Below are 20940 nucleotides of genomic sequence, written 5' to 3'. Positions count from 1 at the left end.
GGTAGGACGGTCTCAGCTACGCTGAGCAGTAATCTACTACATGACTTGGAGCATGGCACTCCCCCTCTATCAGATGGAGCCGGCACCCAGCCTGCCTTCCTAGCAAGGAAGGCACATGGGACAATGGTTGTGAGACAGAGCCATTCAGAGAAACACAAAGTGAGCAGGAACCAACACCTGCTCCCCCCATAGGTGCAAAGAAAAAGGCTCAATGTGGGAGAACAGAAAGAACAGGTCCAGACAGAAGTTTCCCTCTCCAAAGAGGGATCAGATGGAGAAGACCCTGGAAGGAGCAATATGAAGGGGTGCCAGGACAGAACCAGGGGATAGAGCTAACAGGAGACATTGAGTGAGAACCACACTGACATGGGGCCTAAGGCCACCTACCCCCGCCCAGACGGACCCCCTAAGGCAGTGCCTTTCCAACAACCTTCTGGACCACCACACACACATCCCACTCCACACACAGACTGCACACACCCTGATTTGGGGGACAGAAATCCTGGCATTTTCCTATTGTTTCATTAATACCAAATCCTAATCAGGACCAACTAAATCAACTTTATGTAGGCCACATTGCCAAACTGGAAAATACTGCCCTAAAAGATAAATAGTGCACACTTAGCACTTAGGTGCCAAGAGTTGGGGGAGACGCTGTCTATGAACGGCAGACATGGGAGCTAGACACAGGCTGCCTGAAACACTCCTGTTACCTCCACCAACTACAGTAACAGCCACCCTCCCAATCCCACCCTGAAGTGGTCAGGGGACCAGACTGGCCCGAGGAGCATACTCACCTGTGGCTGGAGACTGCTGGACAAGGTTGGCTGCACAGCCCCTAGAGAGCAAGCTTCGTCTCCAGGAGGGGGCGCCCCTACTGCTGGCCCTCCAGATGGGCCTCCTTCTTCTCGCTTGGTCAGGGGACCTTTTTTTGTTGACTGCATTTTAATTTGCTGGGGCTTTGAGTTCATCGGGGAGTTGTTGGTGGTCTGGAGGAGCTGGAGGAGCCAAGGAGTTGAGGATGAGGCTGGAGCTGCAGGTAGTGACAATGGCAGGGCAGTCCAGGCCCTACACCCCCAGGACTTCCCACTCCTTGGCCTGGCTGGTCCTGAGCAAGGTGGATAGCAAGGGGGCTAAGACAGGGACAGTGGGATGGACAGATGTTCTCATCCCTGTTCAGTGCCTCAGGGCTGCCTACTGCAGCTGACTCACCTGCCTCAGCCTGGCTCCATCCTAGTCCCTGCTGCAGCTGCTCTTCCCACAGACCACTTGTGCATCTTGGCTATCTCTTACCTAGTCTAGCTCCTAGGCTGGAGTCTAGCCTGCCCAGAACCCTGTAACGAACTTGAGGCTTTCCTGCTATGCTGGCTGAAACTCCTCAGAGTATCAACTGCATCTCTCCTACTGCCCCTAAAATAAGAACCTGGGGCAAGTTTTAACTTCAGCCCTCCCAAAGAGACCAAATGAATGTTCAGCATCTGAAAACATTTAGAGTGTGGCTATCAGGGATCTTAAGAGCTACCACCCAGGAGGGACTGATTTAGATCATTCCCTTGCAGCCCCAGTTCAATCTCAAAGCAGGGGGAAGGACTGCCGTACCTCCAAGGGTACTACAACATGTGCCGGCAGCTTCTGCCACTGTCAGCCAGTCCCAGAGGCAAGTGGTCTTCAAGGATGTGATCCACCCACCATACAGCCCTCAAGTCTGCATGAATGGGCCTGAGGAAGACGGTTCTAGAGGCAAGGCCCCCCTGAGGCTGATCCTAAAATCTCACACCGGCTGTTTGGAGTATTGGAGTAAGAGTCAAACCATTCTACCAAAAGCCCCCCCGCCCCCCCAAGGCTATGGGTGAAGTCTTCAGAGGACATGAAGTGGGCTCTAGGATATAGAAACAGCTCAAGCCCCAAGGGAACCCAAGCCTAGGCCCCCTAGCTATCCCAACATTCAAGGGTGGTACCGAGACCACCCTTCAGCACTCTTCTAGTTCTCACAAGGCAGAACTAGTGCCTCGGTTCCTGGCAATTAGGGGGATTCTGCAGGCTTCTCCTGTTGTGCTCACAGTCTAAAACTGGAGCGGCCCCCAGTGCTTCCTAGAGCTTGGCAAGGAGGGCTGCCTGGCCATACCTTGGTGATGGTGCCCACCGCTTTGGTGCGGCCTTCCCGGAACACCAGACGCTGGTCTATGTGCAGGTACTCAGGAGTCTTGATGAAGCGGAAGTGCACAGTGGCCTTGTCCCCGGTGCGCAGACAGTCCTTGTCCATGCTCAGAATGGTAGCCGTCTGCCTGATGCTCCCACAGTGCACTGCCAAAAAAGCCAGGGGATCACAATAGGACTGAGCTGCCCAGTGACCTCCGGGCAGGAGACAGGAGTGAGAGCATAAAATATGCTTGAGCTATGGTCAGCTAAAGGCCTCAGGGGGCTACAGGTGGCCAAGTGAGTTGGAGGTCTGCTCTGAGGTCTGACCCTGCTGCACACACTCAGTTAGATCCCACCTGTCCCTGGACCCACGGTCCTGGTTCTTTAACACAGGGCACTCTGTTTGCATGTGTGCCTTCTCTAGACTGTTGGCTTATTAATGGCAAAGCCCTCGCCAAGCATTGTGTCTGTCCCCAGCACCTTGGCAATACCACCTGGCACACAGCAGCATTCAGAGGACATTTGCTGAAGGAAGGTGTGTGAGGTTCTTGAGGGCAAGTCTGGCTCTCCAGAGCCCAGCACAGAGCAAGCATTCAGTTAACATTTGCAGGACTGAATTAACACTGTAGCTTATGGGGAGAACAGAACGGGCATCACTAAACAGGATGGAGACACAACTCTTAGCTGCCGCTAAAACCTTGGGGTTTGGGTAGCTGGAGCACTTTGTTGGGGGAGTGAGAGCAGAGGACTGGCTAGGCTGGCAGTGCTCTCAGACACCTACCCATGGCCTGGTAGCGTGGGCTAATTGTGGTGGGGTGGTGGAGGACAAGGATCTCGGCCTCAAACTCCCAGGAGGCTTGGGGATTCAAGCGTGGGGAAACCATCACCATGCCTTTGCGGATGGACGAGCGCTTGATCTGAAAAAAGAAAGGAATCCCAGATGTCAGGGATAGTAATACCCAGGAGTTCTCTTCCCTGGTCTCAGAAGAGGACCAGAAGTTCCTTCTTCTTTTTTTTTTTTTTTATGATAGTCACAGAGAGAGAGAGAGAGAGAGAGAGAGAGAGAGAGAGAGAGACAGGCAGAGACACAGGCAGAGGGAGAAGCAGGCTCCATGCACCGAGAGCCCGACGTGGGACTCGATCCCGGATCTCCAGGATCGCGCCCTGGGCCAAAGGCAGGCGCCAAACCGCTGCGCCACCCAGGGATCCCTCAGGAGTTCCTTCTGCGAATGAAGACCACCCCGACTCAGCCTTGCCCTCCCACTGCACTAGACACAGGCCTTCTAGGATGGACAACACAAGGCCGACCTGAGTGCTATCTGGGAAGCCTAAACACTGCTACTAGGGGGCAGGAATTGGCATGGGTAAGAATTAAGTGGTGGAGAAGGCAGGGGTAGGCAAGCTTTCAGGTGGAAGGGACAAGGCAAGCATAATATGACTACTAGAGGGAATTAGGAAAGTCCCACTCTGCCAGTTAATGTGGTTGTGGTCCTCAGAGCTAGCACTTACCCAAATCCCCCAGGGATAGAAGGCTGACTAGGAGGAGGATTTGGTATGGACCCTAAGGATCCTACATGGACAGACCATCTGCACGAGAGAGGTGTATTTCTACCCTTACCACTGAGCTTAGGGCACCCACCTCAGACACTAGGAGGAGGAAAAGAGCTTAGGAGGCAGGCACGCCCAGGTTCAAGGTCTGGCTCTAGAACTTACTAGCTGTGGGTTTCTGGCCAAGTCACTTGGACTCTTAGAGGCTGAGTTTTCTCACCTATAAAAGTGAGGTCAGTAATTCATGCCTTACAGAGCAGCCAGGACAACTGGAGATGGTCCAGAGCCTAGTGTAATAAACCCAAGGAGAGTTCTTTTTAGTCTCGGCACTCACCTTCTTCAGTGCAAAGGAGGCTGTCTGGCCGCCCCGCACCTCTTTGACAGGCATGCGCTTGCGGTGGATTGATTTGACAGCAATGGACAGGAAGTTACCCAAGGGATCTGGGCCGAGCAGCAGTGTGTCATTCAGCTTGATCAGGCCTCTCAGTGTTGTCCCTGACACCACTGTCCCCACACCCTGCAGAGAAGGCCAGGGTCCAGTAAGTCTATCCCACTCAAGTCCTCCCCACCATATACTTGCTCGGATGCCCCTGCAGGAAGTACCCACCCAGCCTCCCACCCTGTTCAGTCCACCAGAAGCCACTCACTGGCACAGAGTAGGTGTCATCAATCTGAAACTCCGCAGGCTCTTCCTCCCGGTAGCTGGTGCGGGGGGAGAGGAGGTTGAGGAACATCTTCAGCAGATCTAGGTTCTCACCTGTAACGTTGGAGATCTGGAATATCGGGCACATCCTAAGTGGAGGGTGGAGAAAGACAAAGGAGCTCATGTGGCCACCTCCTGTGTGACAGGGTGGGAGCAAGAGAGCTCCTGGGACATGTGCTGCTGCTACAGGCCCTGCTGCCCCCTCACCAGCCTCTATGCCTCTGCCTAGGCCTTCCAACTGCTGCCCAGATCTGCTCCGAGGCTTTTTTCTTTCATTCTGTTTTCTCTATGAAATCTGTCCCCTCATCTCTGGTCCCTCCACCACTGCCCCATTCTGGGCTCTGCCTCTTCTTCCTAAAGCACACTCATGCTTGTTGAAAATTCTTAACCTGCCTTTCCACTGCAGAGAATACAGATGGAATTCCTTCTCCCAACATCTCTGTAGGTTTATTTCTCTCAAATTCCTATCTGCCAGCCAGACCAGACAACCTGCTTTTCTCCTAAAAGTTTAGTACTTATTTGCTCCCCATTTATTTCTTCACTCTGATCCTCCTGACTGAACTCTTTCCCTCTTACGACACTAACAAATCCTCTCCTCCTTCAGAGCCCACTTCCAATGCAGATTTTTCCAGGAAACCCTTCCCAAATAGGCACTCCTGACACCTCCCAGCTCTAGAGAGCACTTCTCATGTCTGTTACATGTAGCTAACATCTGATTTTCCCTCAGTCATCACAACAGCCTTTATATAGCCTCTCCAGGGTTAATCACACTCTTCAAGAACAGGAATTATATATTCTCCATAGGTCCTAGAATAGGACCTGCATAGAACAGGCACGTGGGATGAATGGAACGTACCCCCTCTGGTGGCCGCCTAGTGGTACTGAAGACAGCATTAGGACAAAGCCATAGGCCAAAATGCCAGGCTGCTTTTGGGCTGTATACAGACCAAGCCAGGGGGCAGATGGCTCCTAAGCAGCCCCAAGACTCTGGGAAAAGGACAAACTTAACAGAGTTCACTATTATCAAGAGGGAATTGAGTATATCAAGAGTTCACTATTATCTCTGACCAAGGAAGTGATCACCCTAAGAACAAGGATTATACCTGAGTCAACTCTGAATCCTCAATGCCTAGATGAAGAGCCTGCTATAGAACATCCAATAAATATTTATGGAATCAAAGTATACATTAATGAGTAAATGCCAAATGCTAATACATGATTAGAGTTTTTGAGAGACAGTAGTATAAAAACTTACTAATAACAGTTATCAAAATGGCTGTGTATGTATCACACAGCAGCCAGACACAGACAGAGCTGTTGTCCCTGACACCACTGAGAGGCCTGATCAAGAGCTAAGTTCTTTTACATACATCATTTCTAACACTTATGGGGACCCTGTGAGGAAGGGAATATTATTCCCACTTCACAGGTAAGGACACTGATGCCTCAGCTGGGATTCCAACCTCAACAAGTCCTGCACTTCAGAATCTAGGTTGCTTGATACAGCTCCTGGGCAACACAGCCAGCCTGAAAGAGCTTGTACTGAGACCAGAATCTTCTATTCCATCCAATCTCTGTCCCAGCCCAGCAGTGACTGCTCCCTACGCCATTACCTCTCAGAGCTGAAGTTGGAGGCTGTAACGATCACATCATCCTTGCTCTGTACCAACACAGGGATCTTCCGGCAGCCTGGAGACTTCAGCAGGCGCTGTAACAGCTTCAGGGTTTCTTAAAGGTTGAAATGGAACACAATTAGGGGGACACAGCTTTCTCTCTGGCCAGGCTTCCAGGGCAAGACTGGTCCACTCCTTACTGAGAGAAGCAGGAGACAGACGGACGGACCAGTGTTAAATGCCATGCCTGGAGAAGCAAAAGGAGGATCAAAACTTGGGGTGGGTATGTGCTTACTAGAGTAGAAGGAACACAGATAAAGCCTGTCGGGTAAGGTTATGAATCTGAAACTTGTTGGATTTCTCTAGAGTCTCTAAAAGATTCATATCCTGTAAGCAAGTGACTTGGGCGCCCGTGGGAATGTGGGAAAGGCAACATTCTTCTTAGAATATTCTGCTTCCTGGATTAAAAAAATTCATCTGACAAAGGATCTCTAAGACATTTACACATCTGCAGAAGCATTCATGAGGCATTCCAAAAGGACAACTCTCCATTTCTCTTCTACCATCTGCAACCAATGAGGGAGAAATGTAAAGCTATTTTGAAACCTTTGGTAGAAGGCAATCGGACCCTCCACCCAAATGCCTCCATATATATCCTGTTCAGATGGTAAAACCCAACCCCCTGGCCCTGGGGGCATCTGAAAAAAGGTGCCAGATTGGGGATCTCAAGGATCCTATATTTGTAAACAGAAGGAACAATGAGCAGGAGATAATTCTAGGGTGAGCTTAGACCAAGAGCTAAACAAAGGAGAAAGCAGAAGATTTTGGTTTAATGGAAATCCAGATAAAAAAAGCAGAAGGTTCTAGGCTGAAGCTCTGGCAGCACCACCAAGGAGCCACAGTGGGTGATAGTCCCAAACACAGAGACTGCTACTAGCTGCAGGCTTTACTTACCTTGCAGAATGTTGGCAGGACACATGTCAATCTTGGTGACCACCACAAAGACAGGAACATTGAGTGCCAATGCCAAGCCCAAATGTTCCTTGGTCATCCCCACGATGCCAGCATTGCTGCCCACCTGCCCCAACAAAGAAAGAACGGTCAGGACAAGAGAGACAGAAGTTGCTGCTGGGTGGGCACAGGGGTTCAAAGAAGACTGGGTTAAGAGAGAGTTTTCATCTCTAAGTCCCCCATCAGAACAGAACACATGGGGCAGAAGTCTTAGGCCAGAAACAAAACAGCTGTAGATGAGGGCAGCCTGGGTGGTTCAGTGGTTTAGCGTCACCTTCAGCCCAGGGCATGATCCTGGAGACAGGGGATCGAGTCCCACGTAGGGCTCCCTGCATGGAGCCTGCTTCTCCCTCTGCCTGTATCTCTGCCTCTTTCTCTCTGTGCCTCTCATGAATAAATAAAGTCTTTCAAAAGAAAGAAAAAAAAAATAGCTGTGGGGCTGGACACAGATGGCTTTAACCTCTGATTTGATGATGTGGGCTGCCAAAATCTGAGGAGACTTGGAAACAATAAAAAAGACAAATCCAGATAGTCCAGGGAAACAACTAGTCCAGTTCTAGTGTCATCAAGATAGATTCAGTTTAACATCATTGGCCCCCAGTTTCCTCATCTATAAAATACCATCCCCTTTAGAGGGTCTCTTGAGGTTTAACTATAATGTATGTCAAAGCTCCCATATACAACTAGCATGAATTAGGTGTTTAGGCAATAGCAGTTCTTGTTACTGTTACTATTCCGCCTGTAAGAATAAATGTTTTAAATTATCACAAGGGCTGGATAAATAAATAAAGGCACATGTACAAGTGTACAGAACAAAATGTACCAAATGTGCTATAGACAAGAGAAAACTATTATCTACTGATATGGGATAATCTCTAAGGTATGTTTTTAAGAACAGGAAAAAAGCAAGGTGTATACAGCATGCTACCATTACATGGGTGTAGAATGGATCATTGAAAAGAGCAGCTGTCAAAGTTGTTAAGACATTTGGGGAACATCTGAGATCATATAAACTCTTACAGCCTAGGTATTAGAGTGTATTAGCGAGCTTTTGTTCATCTTTCTGGCTGCTGTCACAGCAGGAGACAGTTCTTAGTTTTAGGAGCTGTGTGCTGAAGTATTTGGGGGTCAAGAGTCACAATGCCTATAATCTACTTTCAAATGATTCAGCCAAAACAACATAAATACACATATGCATCCATCACATATACAGATGAACATGGCAAAATGTCAATGACGGTTGAATCTGAGTGGTGGGTTTATGGTATTCATCGTGCTATTCTTTCAAATTTTCTGTTTTGAAACTGGAAGGAAAGAATATATCCACATTTGCTGTTATGATTACAAAATATCTCTGGAGAATACTTAAGAAACTGGAAATACTGGTTGCCCCTGAGACGAAACTGGACAGAAGAGGAAGGGAGACTTTTCACTGTAAGCCCTTTGGTATCTTCTTGTTTTTGTATCACACGAATGAGTGATTTGCTAGAACAAAATTATATTAAAATTGCCACAACACGTCCCAGAAGGGTTTCAAGCAATGCTCTCATTTGATCCCAGTTTGTAGGTGAGCTGCCATCCCGACACAGATGTCCCCTGCATGTCCCCTTCTGCCCACACCAAGATACCACCTCTCTCTTCCTTCTAATTCTTTCCATTTCTTCCAATCACCTTTCCTATCCAACCCAGATTTGCTTTTGTTCTTCCCAACTGGGATAAGAGAATATTCTATCACTCTGTGGTCTATATATTTTAAAGATTTTTTTTTTCCTGGAAATGATTTCAGTGTTTTCTACAGAAAATTTTTAATATCTGGATTATAGCCTAAAAGTCAGGTAATGTATAACATTTCATCTAGGGTGAAGGTATTTTCTTTAATTGGCCTTGTTCACTATATAGCTTAGTTTGAAAAATGCTCATTTTAGACTGGTGTTTCTGTACCTTTCTTAATATAAACCCAACTCTCCCAATATACCCTACAGCTCCTCTTCTGAAATCCCTTCTTGTCAAAAAGCTTTTCTTAGCCCAGTAAAGTTGGTAGTGGCCCCCTGAAATGCTGAAAGATATGGGAGCTGAAATCATGCTGAGATCCCAAGAACCTTGGGCAGAGAGCCGATAAGAGTGTTCACACATATGCTCTGCCTCTTTACTCTCCAGTTTGGGGAGAATTTGCCTTGAGAACCTGCGTTTGTGGGGCAACTTGATCAATTATGATCTCAACAGATGTCTGTGTTTACTATACTTATTAATACAGGCAGCTGGAGGAACTAGGAAATGGCGAAGGGCTAGGAGAAGGGCTTGCCAAAGGAAAACTTGCTCACTTGTGCTCTCTCTGAAAGCTGTGAAGCTGTGTGCAAGGCTGTGGGCTTCAGAGACTCCCACTCTCTGTCCAGGGAACATCAGTGGGACCCAAATGGAAGCTCTGCAACATGATACAACACAGAAGCCTCTGCTCCCTTTCCTTCTCAGGTGATCTACATGATTTGCTGCTCAAAAATCTCCACTGGTTACACCATAAACTCTGTAAGAGCCCAGGGTGGCCCTGCTCACTGCTGTATTTTCAGGTCTAGCAGGAGGCCAGGCACATAGCAGCCTCTCCACAAGTACCTTGGACTGGCTGACACTCCTCTCAGGCTTTGAAAGAGGCCACCTCTCAGGCCCCTCTCAATTGTTGTCTGCATTCTCCTCCAATTCTTCCCAGCCCTACCCTTGTTTGAGGGTGCCGCCTGGTATCAACTTCACAGAGTAGCCTAACCCCAGGAGAAACATTTCTGAAGGTAGTTAAGCAAGCCCCGGGAGAAACTCTCCTCTGTGCCTCTCTGAAAAATAAGAGGTCCGCAAATGGCACCAGGAGAGAGATCGAGGTACACACCTTGAGAAGGCCATAGTGCTCAGAGGACTAGGCACCCCATAAAATTGGTCATCCTTATCCAGTGCCAAAGACCCAAACTAACAGGTCTCTGTTGCAGAATGATTTCTAACACTTGCATATAAGCACCCCTCAAACAGCCCAGCTGAAGCCTCCCCTACTCACGAGGGCCTCACACTTACCATGAGCATGCAGAAGTCAGGCAAATGACCTGTCATGCCAAAGACAGTGGTCTTCAGGTATTTCTCATGGCCAGCCAAGTCGATGAAGGTAATCACCTTAGTGGATTTCTCACAAATCTTTGTCCATTCCAGGCTGCCACCATGGCTGTCTGGCTTGTTCACCACATTACCTTCACTGTCAAAGCCCAGAATGTCGTTGCCCACGCTGCTGGTGCGACCAGATTCAATCTCGTGTTTGTGGCGGAAGAGCTTCTGGCGGGCAAAGCCTCGGCCATTGTCCAGCTCCCCGTGTGTCAGGACCCCCAGGAGTGTGCTTTTGCCAGCATCCACGTTGCCTACTACTGCTACCCTGTGTGTACACAAACCCAAACATCCTTGTCAGAGTCAGTGGGGGAGCAAAGTAAACCCCAGTTAACTGGATCTGTAAGGACAGACTTGCCCCTGAGCCTCTCTAGCTCACTGCTCCTACCATTCATGGCTGAGCACATTGGGAATGTCCCTGGAGGTACACCCAGAGTAGAAAGAATCATTCAGGAGCAACTCGGCTCCTGTCACGAGGGCCTTCTCTCTTATCTTCCACTAGGCCTCTTCAAAGGTGCCAGACAGGATCCCAAAAGCCAAGAGAGGCACAAAATGTTCTCGAAGACCTTGGGTTTTTTTAGCCCCATAGGCCGATAGGCAAGAAAACACAGCCCACACACAATGACCAGAAGCGTATGGCTAGCCACCCACTCTTACCAAATGGAATTATTCAGGGATGGGAAAGTACAGAAATAAAAAATGGAGCTATCATGTCTCTGGATACTCTTTCTATGCCTCAGAAGGGGAAGGAGCAAAGTTGACATGCCAGGTGCTAACGGCTCAATCACCATTCCCTGCGCAAAACCTCAGACGATAAGGTCATGCTGCAGAGAGCCCCTGAACTGTTCTGAGGCCTCCTCACCTGACTTCCAGGAAGTCATTGTCTCCTACTCGTTTCCGGACCAGGTAATCACGCACACGGCCCCCAGCTTCTTGACGTTCCCGCAGGAGGATGACATCAGCCTCTATCTGTTCTGCCATGCTCTTCACTGTGGCGTAGGAGGCCTCCATGTCAGCTTCACTTAGCCCATACTCAGTACCATCTGGTGACAAGAGCCCAGACATCAGCCTGCCAACAAGCCAGCCAGTCAACAACCCCTACCAAAGGCCCCACCCCAGGCACTGGAGAAGAACATGGCTCTCTCTACCTGACGCTTTTCTAAAACTTGGACACACACAGAGTTAATAAACAATAGTTCCATGGGCTTCCCCTTTCAGCAGTGTATTCATTAATTCATTCAACAGTAATCACTAAAACTCTCTAAGGTTTTATGTCAAGCCTCATGCTGGGTACTGGGAACACAGGTGCCCTTGGTGAGCTCATAGCCCAGCGGGAGAGAGAGAAAATTAATTAATTGTAATACAGCTTGAGTGCTTTACTATAGAACTGGACAAAAAGAATGTAAAGCGTGAGCAACTGGCATTGCTTGGAGAAGCTGAGGACAGCTCTGCAGGGTGCTGACTCCAAGTAGGGTCACCAAGTATAAAAAACAGGCGTATAGAGAAAGGAGTAAAAACATCCTAAGCAGAGGAACAAAGCATGGAACATAGCAGATCATGGACATTCAGGGACCAGTAAGCAGCTCAGTGTGTTGGACAGAAGGATGTCAAGTGGTGAGAGACCATACAAGAAAGAGGTGGGAGCCATTAAGCAGAGACATCAGAGAGCAGCAAAAACACAATATGTACCAGACAGCAGGAAGCCTTGAGGGGTTTAGGCAGGAGAGTAGCAGGATCAGATCGCTGTGGGTTAGAAAGATGTCTTGAGCAGCAATATAAAGTGTGCACTGCCAAGCGAGAGACCACAAAGGGGGAGCTCGGTTAGAAAATAATTCTAGTAATCCAGGCAACAAATAATGAGGACAGGAATCAAAGGAAAATGGGGAGCAAATTTAAGAATGATTTTAGGGATAGATTCTTTTTTTTTTTTTAACTGAGGTGGCTCAGATGAAATATCCAGCAAGCAGCTGAAAAACAACAGCAGCAACAAACCACAAGTCTGAGCTCAGGATAAGGAAAGGGAGTCCAAAGGAAAGACAACAGAACAGTCACCAATCACTAAGTGCCTACTGTAAGGCAATACCTGTAAGGTCCTTTCCACGTGGTGTCATTCAATTCCCACAGCAGCTCCCTCAGCTTTTCCTCCAGCCTCTGGGTTTCACGGAGCACCTCTGCTCCTTCCATAGGATGATCTCCTACCATGCTCCCAGCTCTCTCTTTTGCAGCCTCTCAAAGACCTTGCAGTACCTTTTATCACTTTCTCTTCCCTCCCTCCATGCTTCCCCTTACAAACGAGCTCATTCTTAAACCACAAAAAAGGAAACGCACCCCCTCTTGCCATGCCCCTGCATACTTACTAAGCTATCTATCTCCCCTGTTCTTCCTTTTACCACCAAGTGTCTCAAAAAAGTGACTGCACCTGCTGACTATATTTCTGACGACTCTAGAAGAAATTAGTTTTCAAGACATTAATGGACTTCAACCACTCATCTAATAATGCTCTTTTCTTGACCCCTACAGCATTTGACACTGTTGGCTGTCCTACCTTTGCTTCTTGAAGCACCTTCCTCCCACTCTGCTTACGTATTGCTTGAACTCTCTTGATTCATCTCTACCCTCTGTCTGGTTTCTTCTTCTTCTGTTTCCTCTGCTGGCTCTTCCTGCTTCTGCTTCCTAAATGCCAGTCTTTTCCAATAGTCAATCAGTGGCCCTTTCTTCTAGTTTCCAAACATTCCTCTTGGCCATCTCATTCTATAGCTCTAACTGTCATTTGGTAAACTACAAAAATATTCATTTCTAGCACTGCCCTCTTTGCAGAGCTCCAGACCGAATTTCCAACTGCCTGGATGATAACTCTCAGAAGTCTGGCATCTAAATTCAACCACTCTACTGCCCTTTTAAACAAGAACACAGGGATGCCTGGGTCTCTCAGTGCTTAAGCGTCTGCCTTCGGCTCAGGGAGTGATCCTGGAGTCCAGGATGGAGTCCCCCATCCCTGCATGGAGCCTGCTTCTACCTCTGCCTGTGTCTCTGGCCTTTCTCTGTGTGTCTCTCATGAATAAATAAATAAAATCATTAAAAAAAACACACACAAAAACTAACACCACTAACAAAGCATTTTAGGCCTCCCTGCAATCCTAAGGAGTAAGCATTACTGTTCCCATTTATCAGTGGGATAAACAGAATTCAGAGAGGGCTCAGAGTCAATAGAGGATCAAGGGGCTGTGTGAGCTTGGGTCTTCTGATTCCAAACCTAGAGCCTTTTCCTCTGGCAAGGGCTCCTCTTTGTAACCCACCAGTTCTTCCCTTCCCTACTTTTGATGATACCACCATCCTCCCAGTCCCAAGCTCAACACTCATCCCTCCAGTCCTGCTGATTCTAGTTTTAGGCCTCGCCCTTCTGTCCTTGTCCCTGCTCCTTTGTTGCCAATTTGGTGCCGCCAGCCTGATTCAGGCCTTGTCCCGTCTCAATCACTCCAAGACCCCTGGCTGGTCTCAGTGTACCCAGGCTCTATTCCCTGCAGCCCATCCTGCATACACACAAGCTTAAGCTCCTAATCCACACATAGTTCTGACGTTTTCACTTCCAACCCAAAGCTTTGGAAGGGATCCCCCAGCCCAGCAGCATCCAGTTCCAATTAAAGGCCTCCTCCATTTATCCCACACCCCCTCTTTAGTATTGTCCCAGTCCAAGTGATCCAGTCACAATCCCCCATGTTCCCTGCACTTCCTCTATACCTTTGCTTATGTATTTCCTACCCTAGAAAGCCCATCAGCACCACATACTATCCCTTGTGGAACAATGTTTTGGATGCATATATTCCTCCACTATACATAAACATCTTGAGGACAGGGTACAGCTCAAACATTCCCTAGGTGCCCCATGACGGTGGTTTTCCTCCATCAAGTCCTCAAATATTTGCGAAATGCAAAACAAATGAACCAAGAGGGAGCGGTTTGGCTGAAGAGTTTCCAAATGCATGGCCAACTGAGCTCTGGAAATCTTCTAGGTTAGAGAAGGGCTTGTGGAAAGTGTTCCTAAGAGACAGTCTGCACATCTTGCCATTCTTGCCAGACCCCCAGGTTCTAGCCAACTTTCCCTGTTTCTGTTACAACAAAAGGCTTTCAGGTCCTGTTCCAAACAAGGGGGCAATCACGAATGTTATCTTGTCTATCCAGAGCTCCTAGAAAATGCTCCCAGTCCTATTACCCTTCTCCAGCAGGCACAGCATTCCTCACTCTGTAGGAGTGGAGACAAAGGCCAAGGAGAAAAGCTGCAGAGGCCCAATTACCTAAGGCCACATATTCAGCCATGTCCAAAGCTAATCAGATTTCTGTCCTGCCATTTGATTTACCTTTTCTGTACGTACTCTCCTGCTCAACATGCTTTTAGGATGATAAAAGTCTTAACTCTTTGATAGGGTATTCAAAAACCATCAAGATCTGGGTTCTGTGATCTGTCCAGCCTATCCTCTTGACACTCCCAACCTCACATTCTATACTCCCACTTTACAGAATCACTTTTAGGGGCACATGGGTGGTTCAGTCAGTTAAGTGTCTGTCCAATTCTTGATTTCAGATCAGGTCATGACCTCGGGGTTGTGAGATCGAGCCCCTGGGTCAGGCTTCACATTCAGCAGCAGTATAATCTTTGAGATTCTCTATCTCCTCTCTCTCCACCTCACCCCTACGTGAACACGCACTCATTCTCTAAGATAAACAACTGTTAAACAATTTGTTAATTCTGTTAAAGACTTAAACAGAACCCCTCTTGGTCCACCAAATATCCTATAATAACCAATGCCTCTGTGCCTTTTGCATGTGGCTTTCTCTGCTCACTCGTTATCGCCTCCATTTATCTGGAAAACTCCTATTAACCCTTTAGTATCAATTCAAGGGGCACCTCCTTTTTGATGCCCTTCCTGACTCCCCCACAATGATCTAACATACTTCCTAGGTTCTCTGAATTTTTAATTCAGTAGCTGGCTCTTAGAAAGCCATGACTTAATATGAAAAATGAACAAGGTGGTTCTTGAAAGAACCTCATGGTAAATCAACTATAACCTGGAATCCTTAAAAAATTATTACTGCAATTACTAACACTAGGTAACGTTTATATGGTTACCGTATATCAAGTATTAATCTTCACCATGACATCATGGGATAAATTCTATTACTTTTTTTTTTTTAATGATAGTCACAGAGAGAGAGAGAGAGAGGCAGAGACACAGGCAGAGGGAGAAACAGGCTCCATGCAGGGAGCCTGAGTCTCCAGGATCACGCCCCAGGCTGAAGGCGGCGCTAAACCACTGAGCCACTGAGCCACGGGGCTGCCCAGATTCTATTATTAACCCATTTTAAAACAACAAAAAGAGCCAAGAGGCAAATGCAGACCCACCAGGCTCCAGACCCTGAACTATCAGACCAGACTGCCTTCTTTTAAAATTAGGAATGCATACTTGTTTTTTTTTAAAGATTTTATTTATTTATTCATGAGAGACCCACCGAGAGAGAGGCAGAGAGAGACACAGGCAGAGGGAGGAGCAGGCTCCATGCAGGGAGGGCGATGCAGGACTTGATCCTGAGACCCCAGGATCACACCCTGAGCCGAAGGCAGATGCTCAACCACTGAGCTACCCAGGCGTCCCTGGAATGTATACTTAAAGAGCACATTACTCTGCTTAGAATTTTTTAACACGTAACTTATCCATACAAATCTCTCTGAGGTAAGGTGGGGAAGTAATTATCCCCATTTTACAGATGAAGGAAGTGACAAAGAGGTGAAGCACCTATACAGGAAGTCAGTAATTAAGCTGACCCCTGGGGGCCTTGTGTCTGGTTTAGTCCCTTATTTGATACTCAACTTGTTTAACTAGTTATGATCTCTTTCTTCCTCTCAAGAATTCCAGCAGGAAGGAGTCACTATGAACGTAATAGTGCCCAATTGGTAGATGCAAAGATAATGCCTGGGTGTGTAGGAAATGTAATAATGAATATATGACATTTTCCTACGCTTTGCCATTGGAGGATTAATTAGTTGTGGGTTGCCAAGGCATGGTAAAATTCGCTAAGAGTCCACATTAAAGAATGAGGGGGAAGAGGTGGGGTCTTAAGAATCTACATCATCAAAGAACAGTCCCAACACTTGTCAAAACTGATCTAGATATGGTTTCTTCAATTCTACAAGCAAGAAGTGGCCTTGGGGTGGTTCATCCTATTACAGCAGACCAGATGTGCACCTGAACACAAGCTTTCAAAAGGCTACCAACAATCTCCTAGTCACGTTTTTTTCTGAACCTGACTCTCTTTGCTATCTCTAGCACTTGACAATGCTGACCAATTTCCTCCCTTTCTTGGCAAGGCAACCTCTCAGTTTGCCTATCTCTCTGACCAAGCTTTCTTTAAAGTGATAAGACCCGAAATGGGAAGGTGACAGCAAGGATGGAATGGAAGGGATAGATAGGAGAAGCATTTCAAAGGAAGACATAGCAGTATTTGGACATCAAGCCCTTCTATGTGCCAGTCTTGCGGCATTTCCAAATACTGTTTTCTACTGAAGTTATCTATGTATATGCTATCTTTCTTTCTGGGGCAGAGACTAGATTATAAATATCCAGAAGTACCTTGCAACAGTATCAAGCCCATAGAAGATACTTTTTTTTTCCCCATAGAAGATACTTAATAGATATATGTCAATAGTTAAAGAATGATTTCCAGATTTTCTCCATTTTAGACTAAAAAGAATTATTACCTGCCTTTACAAAACCTATGTTCAGCAAAGAACTATTCCTTTAAAGATGCATCAAGGCCTACCAGGGCTTCCTACAAAGATGACAGAAACAAGTTCTGGTAGTAGCTGAATTCAAAATTGTTAACAAGCCCAGCTGCCATTTCAGCAAAGGTAATGTTATAATGAAGCAAGAGTAAGTAGGCCTTGTATTGAGGACATAAACTAGGAACAACAACAACAGCAGCACAGCAACAACAAAAAAACTCCAAACCCCAAAAACAAAAGCTCAAGATACAATCTACAGTGAGGACTGCCTTCCTCTAAAACAGCGGGCCCCATTACAATGGAATAAGCATGTTGGAGGACATTAATCAGCCCCTTCCAGAATGATAACAAGGCTACATGGCTGAAAGGATCTCAGAGAGAAAAAAAGAGGACTTCTGTTACCACAGCTATCCACATTGAATGGTCACTGTGGTCTAAGGCAAGGTAGCCTTGCTGAAGACAGAAATTTTGTGTGTCCCTTTCCTGTAGACATAAAGAAGAATCACAAAGGTTCTTTGCGAAACAGGCAATATGTAGCAAAGGAATCTGTAAGTCAGGCCTGGAGAGGGAAAATTTAGAGCTGTCCAAGGAAGGCTTAATTGTAGACCTAACTGTGACTTTGCTCTATTACCTGAGTTAAGAAATTTCCTTGTTCTGTGCAAATGTCCCTTTATGCAAATTCAGACTACTGGAGATAGAAAAGAAGCATCTGTAAAACCGCCTGGAAAGTGAATCTTTGAAGTCAAGCATATCATGACCACTAAGGTGGGAATTAGCATTATCATTTTGTACTTTTATGTCCTCCCAAACAGTCCTGCAGAAACTAAAGAATCACTGCAACTGAGACACATGAACAGGAAGTCAATAAAAGAGGGAAAATGTGCTCTAAATAATTTTTTAAAAATAAAGTGAAAGGAAAACTATGCTCACCTGATCCCTGCCCAATGACATATATGGTCTCTCCGCATCCCTCGTCCATCCTCTCCCACATCTGCCGAAGTAGGCTGTCATACTGCTCTGATGTAGGGCTCACTAGAACCAGCTAGAAGAGAAACCAAAAGCCTTTAAGACCACACTTACTAGAAGAGCACCACAGCCAAAGTAGATCAATAGCCTGACCAAAGACCCTGACCGAATCCCACCACACCTTGATCTAAAATAGCTACACAGCCCCCTCATGCCCTCTCTGCCCCTCCAGAAATAGACTTTGAGCCTAAGCCTTTATAATTTGAGTTATATGATGTATTAAAATGGGTATGTCTGAACCGCAACCCACAGAAAAGAGGGTGTGAGGAGCCTGCTTCCTGCTGCTTAACATGAGGCACAGGACCCATAATGACTGGGAATCTGGACTGTGGGCAGAAACTGATGAGCACTGCTTTATTACCTACATGTAAAAGTCTTCCACTTGCAGCTTGCAGTTCACAGGACAGAGATCTTATACACTGCCATGCCCTCCCCCTGTGGCCAATTGTTCTTATCATAACCAAAGAATTCTGTTCCATGTTGCCTTGGCTAACTTGATTACTTAGGAATTGGCAGTTAAAGCTGCTGCAAGACTCATTTTCATCAACAAAACACCATTACCGCTAAGATGGGTATTAGCACCATCATTTTGCAAATTTCTGCCAATAATATTAAAATATGAACTACTTATTTGGGGAAGCCATATTTCATCCTCTGACTACTTGTGTGGAGCCTTGGACAAAGAACTTAACCCGAGTCTCTTAGAGCTTATACTACTTGCATCCTAAAGACATTGTCCAGGCCAAGTAAGATAACCTGCAATGCATCTAGGCCACAGCTCAATAAGTGGAAATTAGTTTCCTTCACCCAATCATTCCTAGAAAAACCTTCTTGGATGAAACTAGCCACTACAGACCACTAATTGTTTCTCCCTTTGAAAGCTCTCAGAACTTTCGGTCTCCACAGCTAATTATAGCAAGTGTATAAACTTACAGCTTCTAGTCTTTTTTTACTCAGGAAGCAATCTATTCAACACACTCCTTCTCCCCCTCCACATTGTCAGTTCTTCTTTTTAATATCATCAAAATTTATATACATATAGCTTCTCAACTTTAAAACCATGAGGAGGACTTCCCCAACTACATGATGAAGTAACATTTCCCTATCCTGGAAGGGAAATGACCAACATTAAATAAGTTGGTCAGGAAATGAAGGTACTAATCTCTTTGCATCTCTGCCTTGCAATTTCCCACTGTGTTTTCAGGATTCTTCAGCACCTTGACCATGAATTGACATCCATTTCATTTGCTCTTGAATCAAGTGTGTTTCTTACAGTTTCCTGAGTTGACTCATTAGGGCTTGTACTTGTAACCTAGGTGCTGTCTGTCTGGGTCTTTTGCATCATGTCACATCACCTCACACATTTCCTCTGATCATCCCTCTCTTTGAGGTTGGCCATTCTCATTGTGGCAGTAGAGACGTCAGACAGGAAAACTGTAATAATGCAGACAGCTGGTTTCTAAGTAGGCAAATGAGACTAGAGGGAAAGAAGAGTCAAAACTTGGCCACTCAGGTTGCAAGGCAAGTTCTCTCGTTTGGGTTAAGTTTCTTAAGGCAGTTTTGCCACCAGAAATGTTGAAAAATCACAAATGTTTTCAATGCTTCACGAACATCTTTTACTGTAACTATCCAACAACAGGTAGGAGGTACCTGTTGGTGTTCTATCTTCCATCAGCTGCTATTTAATCTGCACAGGGAATTATCAGTTATTCAGTTCATTTCAAACATTCACTGAGTAGTATGTATCAGAGCAGACTGTACTACATGTCTGTTAGAAAACAAAATTCAATTGGGTACATTTTAGCATCTAATTGGCTTTATTCTAAATTCATCAATCAGGCAGCATCTTATTGAGCAAGGAAAAGGAGTTCCAAGTAGCTGTACAAAAATGAAAGATTTTATAGGCAAAAAGGGGGTGAGACAAGATTATTAGCAAAAGAAAAAAAAAGTATAATTTCAGGGAAGGTTACCTTCCCTTTGGGAAAGACAGGAGGGCTTATCCGGCAGACTATCTTACTAGTGCTGACCAAAAACCTTCACTCCTGGCAGAGGGGGAAGCTACGAGGCCTGGTTTGTAATCTAAGGAGCAAATGACCCCATCTTGGGCCTGTTTGGGTTTTGTTTTTCTAAACACGTCATATACATTTAAAAAAAAAAAACAAAAACGCTTATCTGTACTTTAAAAATGTTGGAGTTGGAGAACTAAGAGGTTAAGAAACTTTGCCAAGGTCACAGAGCCTTTTTAAGTGGCAGGTTAGGGAACCCAGCCCTGTCGCACTCCCAAGTTGGCATTCTTTCCTTTCGCGACGCTTAAGCACCTTCAAGACACCAGCCACATCTTCCACTTACTTTGCCATCCTTACAGCGCCAAGCACAAGCCGAGCCCTTGCTTCCCGCCTACCTTCTCACAAGCTCGGCGGCCCGATTTAAGAGGTCCTTCATTATTTCATTCATACAACATGAGGTTCCACTCCTGCTATGGCGAGATTCTGCGTCCTGCTCGTCTTTCAGTTTTGGTTTGGGAAGGGATTCCTCAGACCCCCTCTCCGGGACTGGCCAACTACTTTCCGGCTCCTCGCCGACACCAGGAAGAGCCCCGCCGCGTTCCTGCTCCCGCCCAGCCTCCTCAGCCGCCGCGGCCAGCGCCGGGAGAGGACCACCTAGGTCTCGGCGGAGGCGGCACGGCCGAGGGCCGGCAGCCGAGCAGGGCGCCGCGGGCGTCGCGTCGGGCGCCCCGGTTCCACGTGGCGGAGCCGGGGGGCTGTGATCTCGGCGGGAGGCGGACGGCGGGAGGCCGGGTCGGCGCCGCCGGGGGAGGACGCCGAGGCTCGGCCTTCGGGGGCCGCCCCTCGCCGGGAGCCCCGGACGAGTCCCGCCACCGGCAGGTGGGCGGGCTCGGCCCCTCCCGCCCCCGCCGGCGCCGTCGCTCTGGAGACGGCTCGGCCCGCCGCCCTGTCCCCTCAGCGCCCGCCCGGTCCCCTCAGAGCCGCCGG

The 20940-nt window shown here is 47.1% G+C and overlaps 1 protein-coding gene across 7 annotated transcripts in view; it reads right to left on the bottom strand.

The window, feature by feature from the left end:
• GTPBP1 (GTP binding protein 1) overlaps positions 1-20940 on the bottom strand; it is a 30245-nt gene that overhangs the window by 5841 nt on the left and 3464 nt on the right. For 3 of the 7 annotated variants that reach the window (XM_025984258.2, XM_025984256.2, XM_025984257.2), the window contains exons 2-11: positions 17852-17963; positions 11009-11189; positions 10066-10414; positions 6958-7081; positions 6004-6118; positions 4335-4479; positions 4022-4204; positions 2921-3056; positions 2126-2304; positions 798-998 (exon numbers count right to left, since the gene is read on the bottom strand). In XM_025984258.2, the coding sequence (XP_025840043.1) occupies positions 798-998; positions 2126-2304; positions 2921-3056; positions 4022-4204; positions 4335-4479; positions 6004-6118; positions 6958-7081; positions 10066-10414; positions 11009-11189; positions 17852-17912 (1674 nt within the window). In that variant the 5' untranslated portion in view covers positions 17913-17963. Of the gene's footprint in view, positions 1-797; positions 999-2125; positions 2305-2920; positions 3057-4021; positions 4205-4334; positions 4480-6003; positions 6119-6957; positions 7082-10065; positions 10415-11008; positions 11190-17851; positions 17964-20348; positions 20744-20940 lie in introns of those variants that run through there. The other 4 variants (XM_072746246.1, XM_072746247.1, XM_072746248.1 and 1 more) reach the window with 2 other exon arrangements.

Source organism: Vulpes vulpes, unplaced genomic scaffold (genome assembly GCF_048418805.1).
Source record: "Vulpes vulpes isolate BD-2025 unplaced genomic scaffold, VulVul3 u000000677, whole genome shotgun sequence".
In the NCBI taxonomy this organism is placed as follows: domain Eukaryota; kingdom Metazoa; phylum Chordata; class Mammalia; order Carnivora; family Canidae; genus Vulpes; species Vulpes vulpes.
This window is presented reverse-complemented; position numbering and strand designations above follow the sequence as displayed.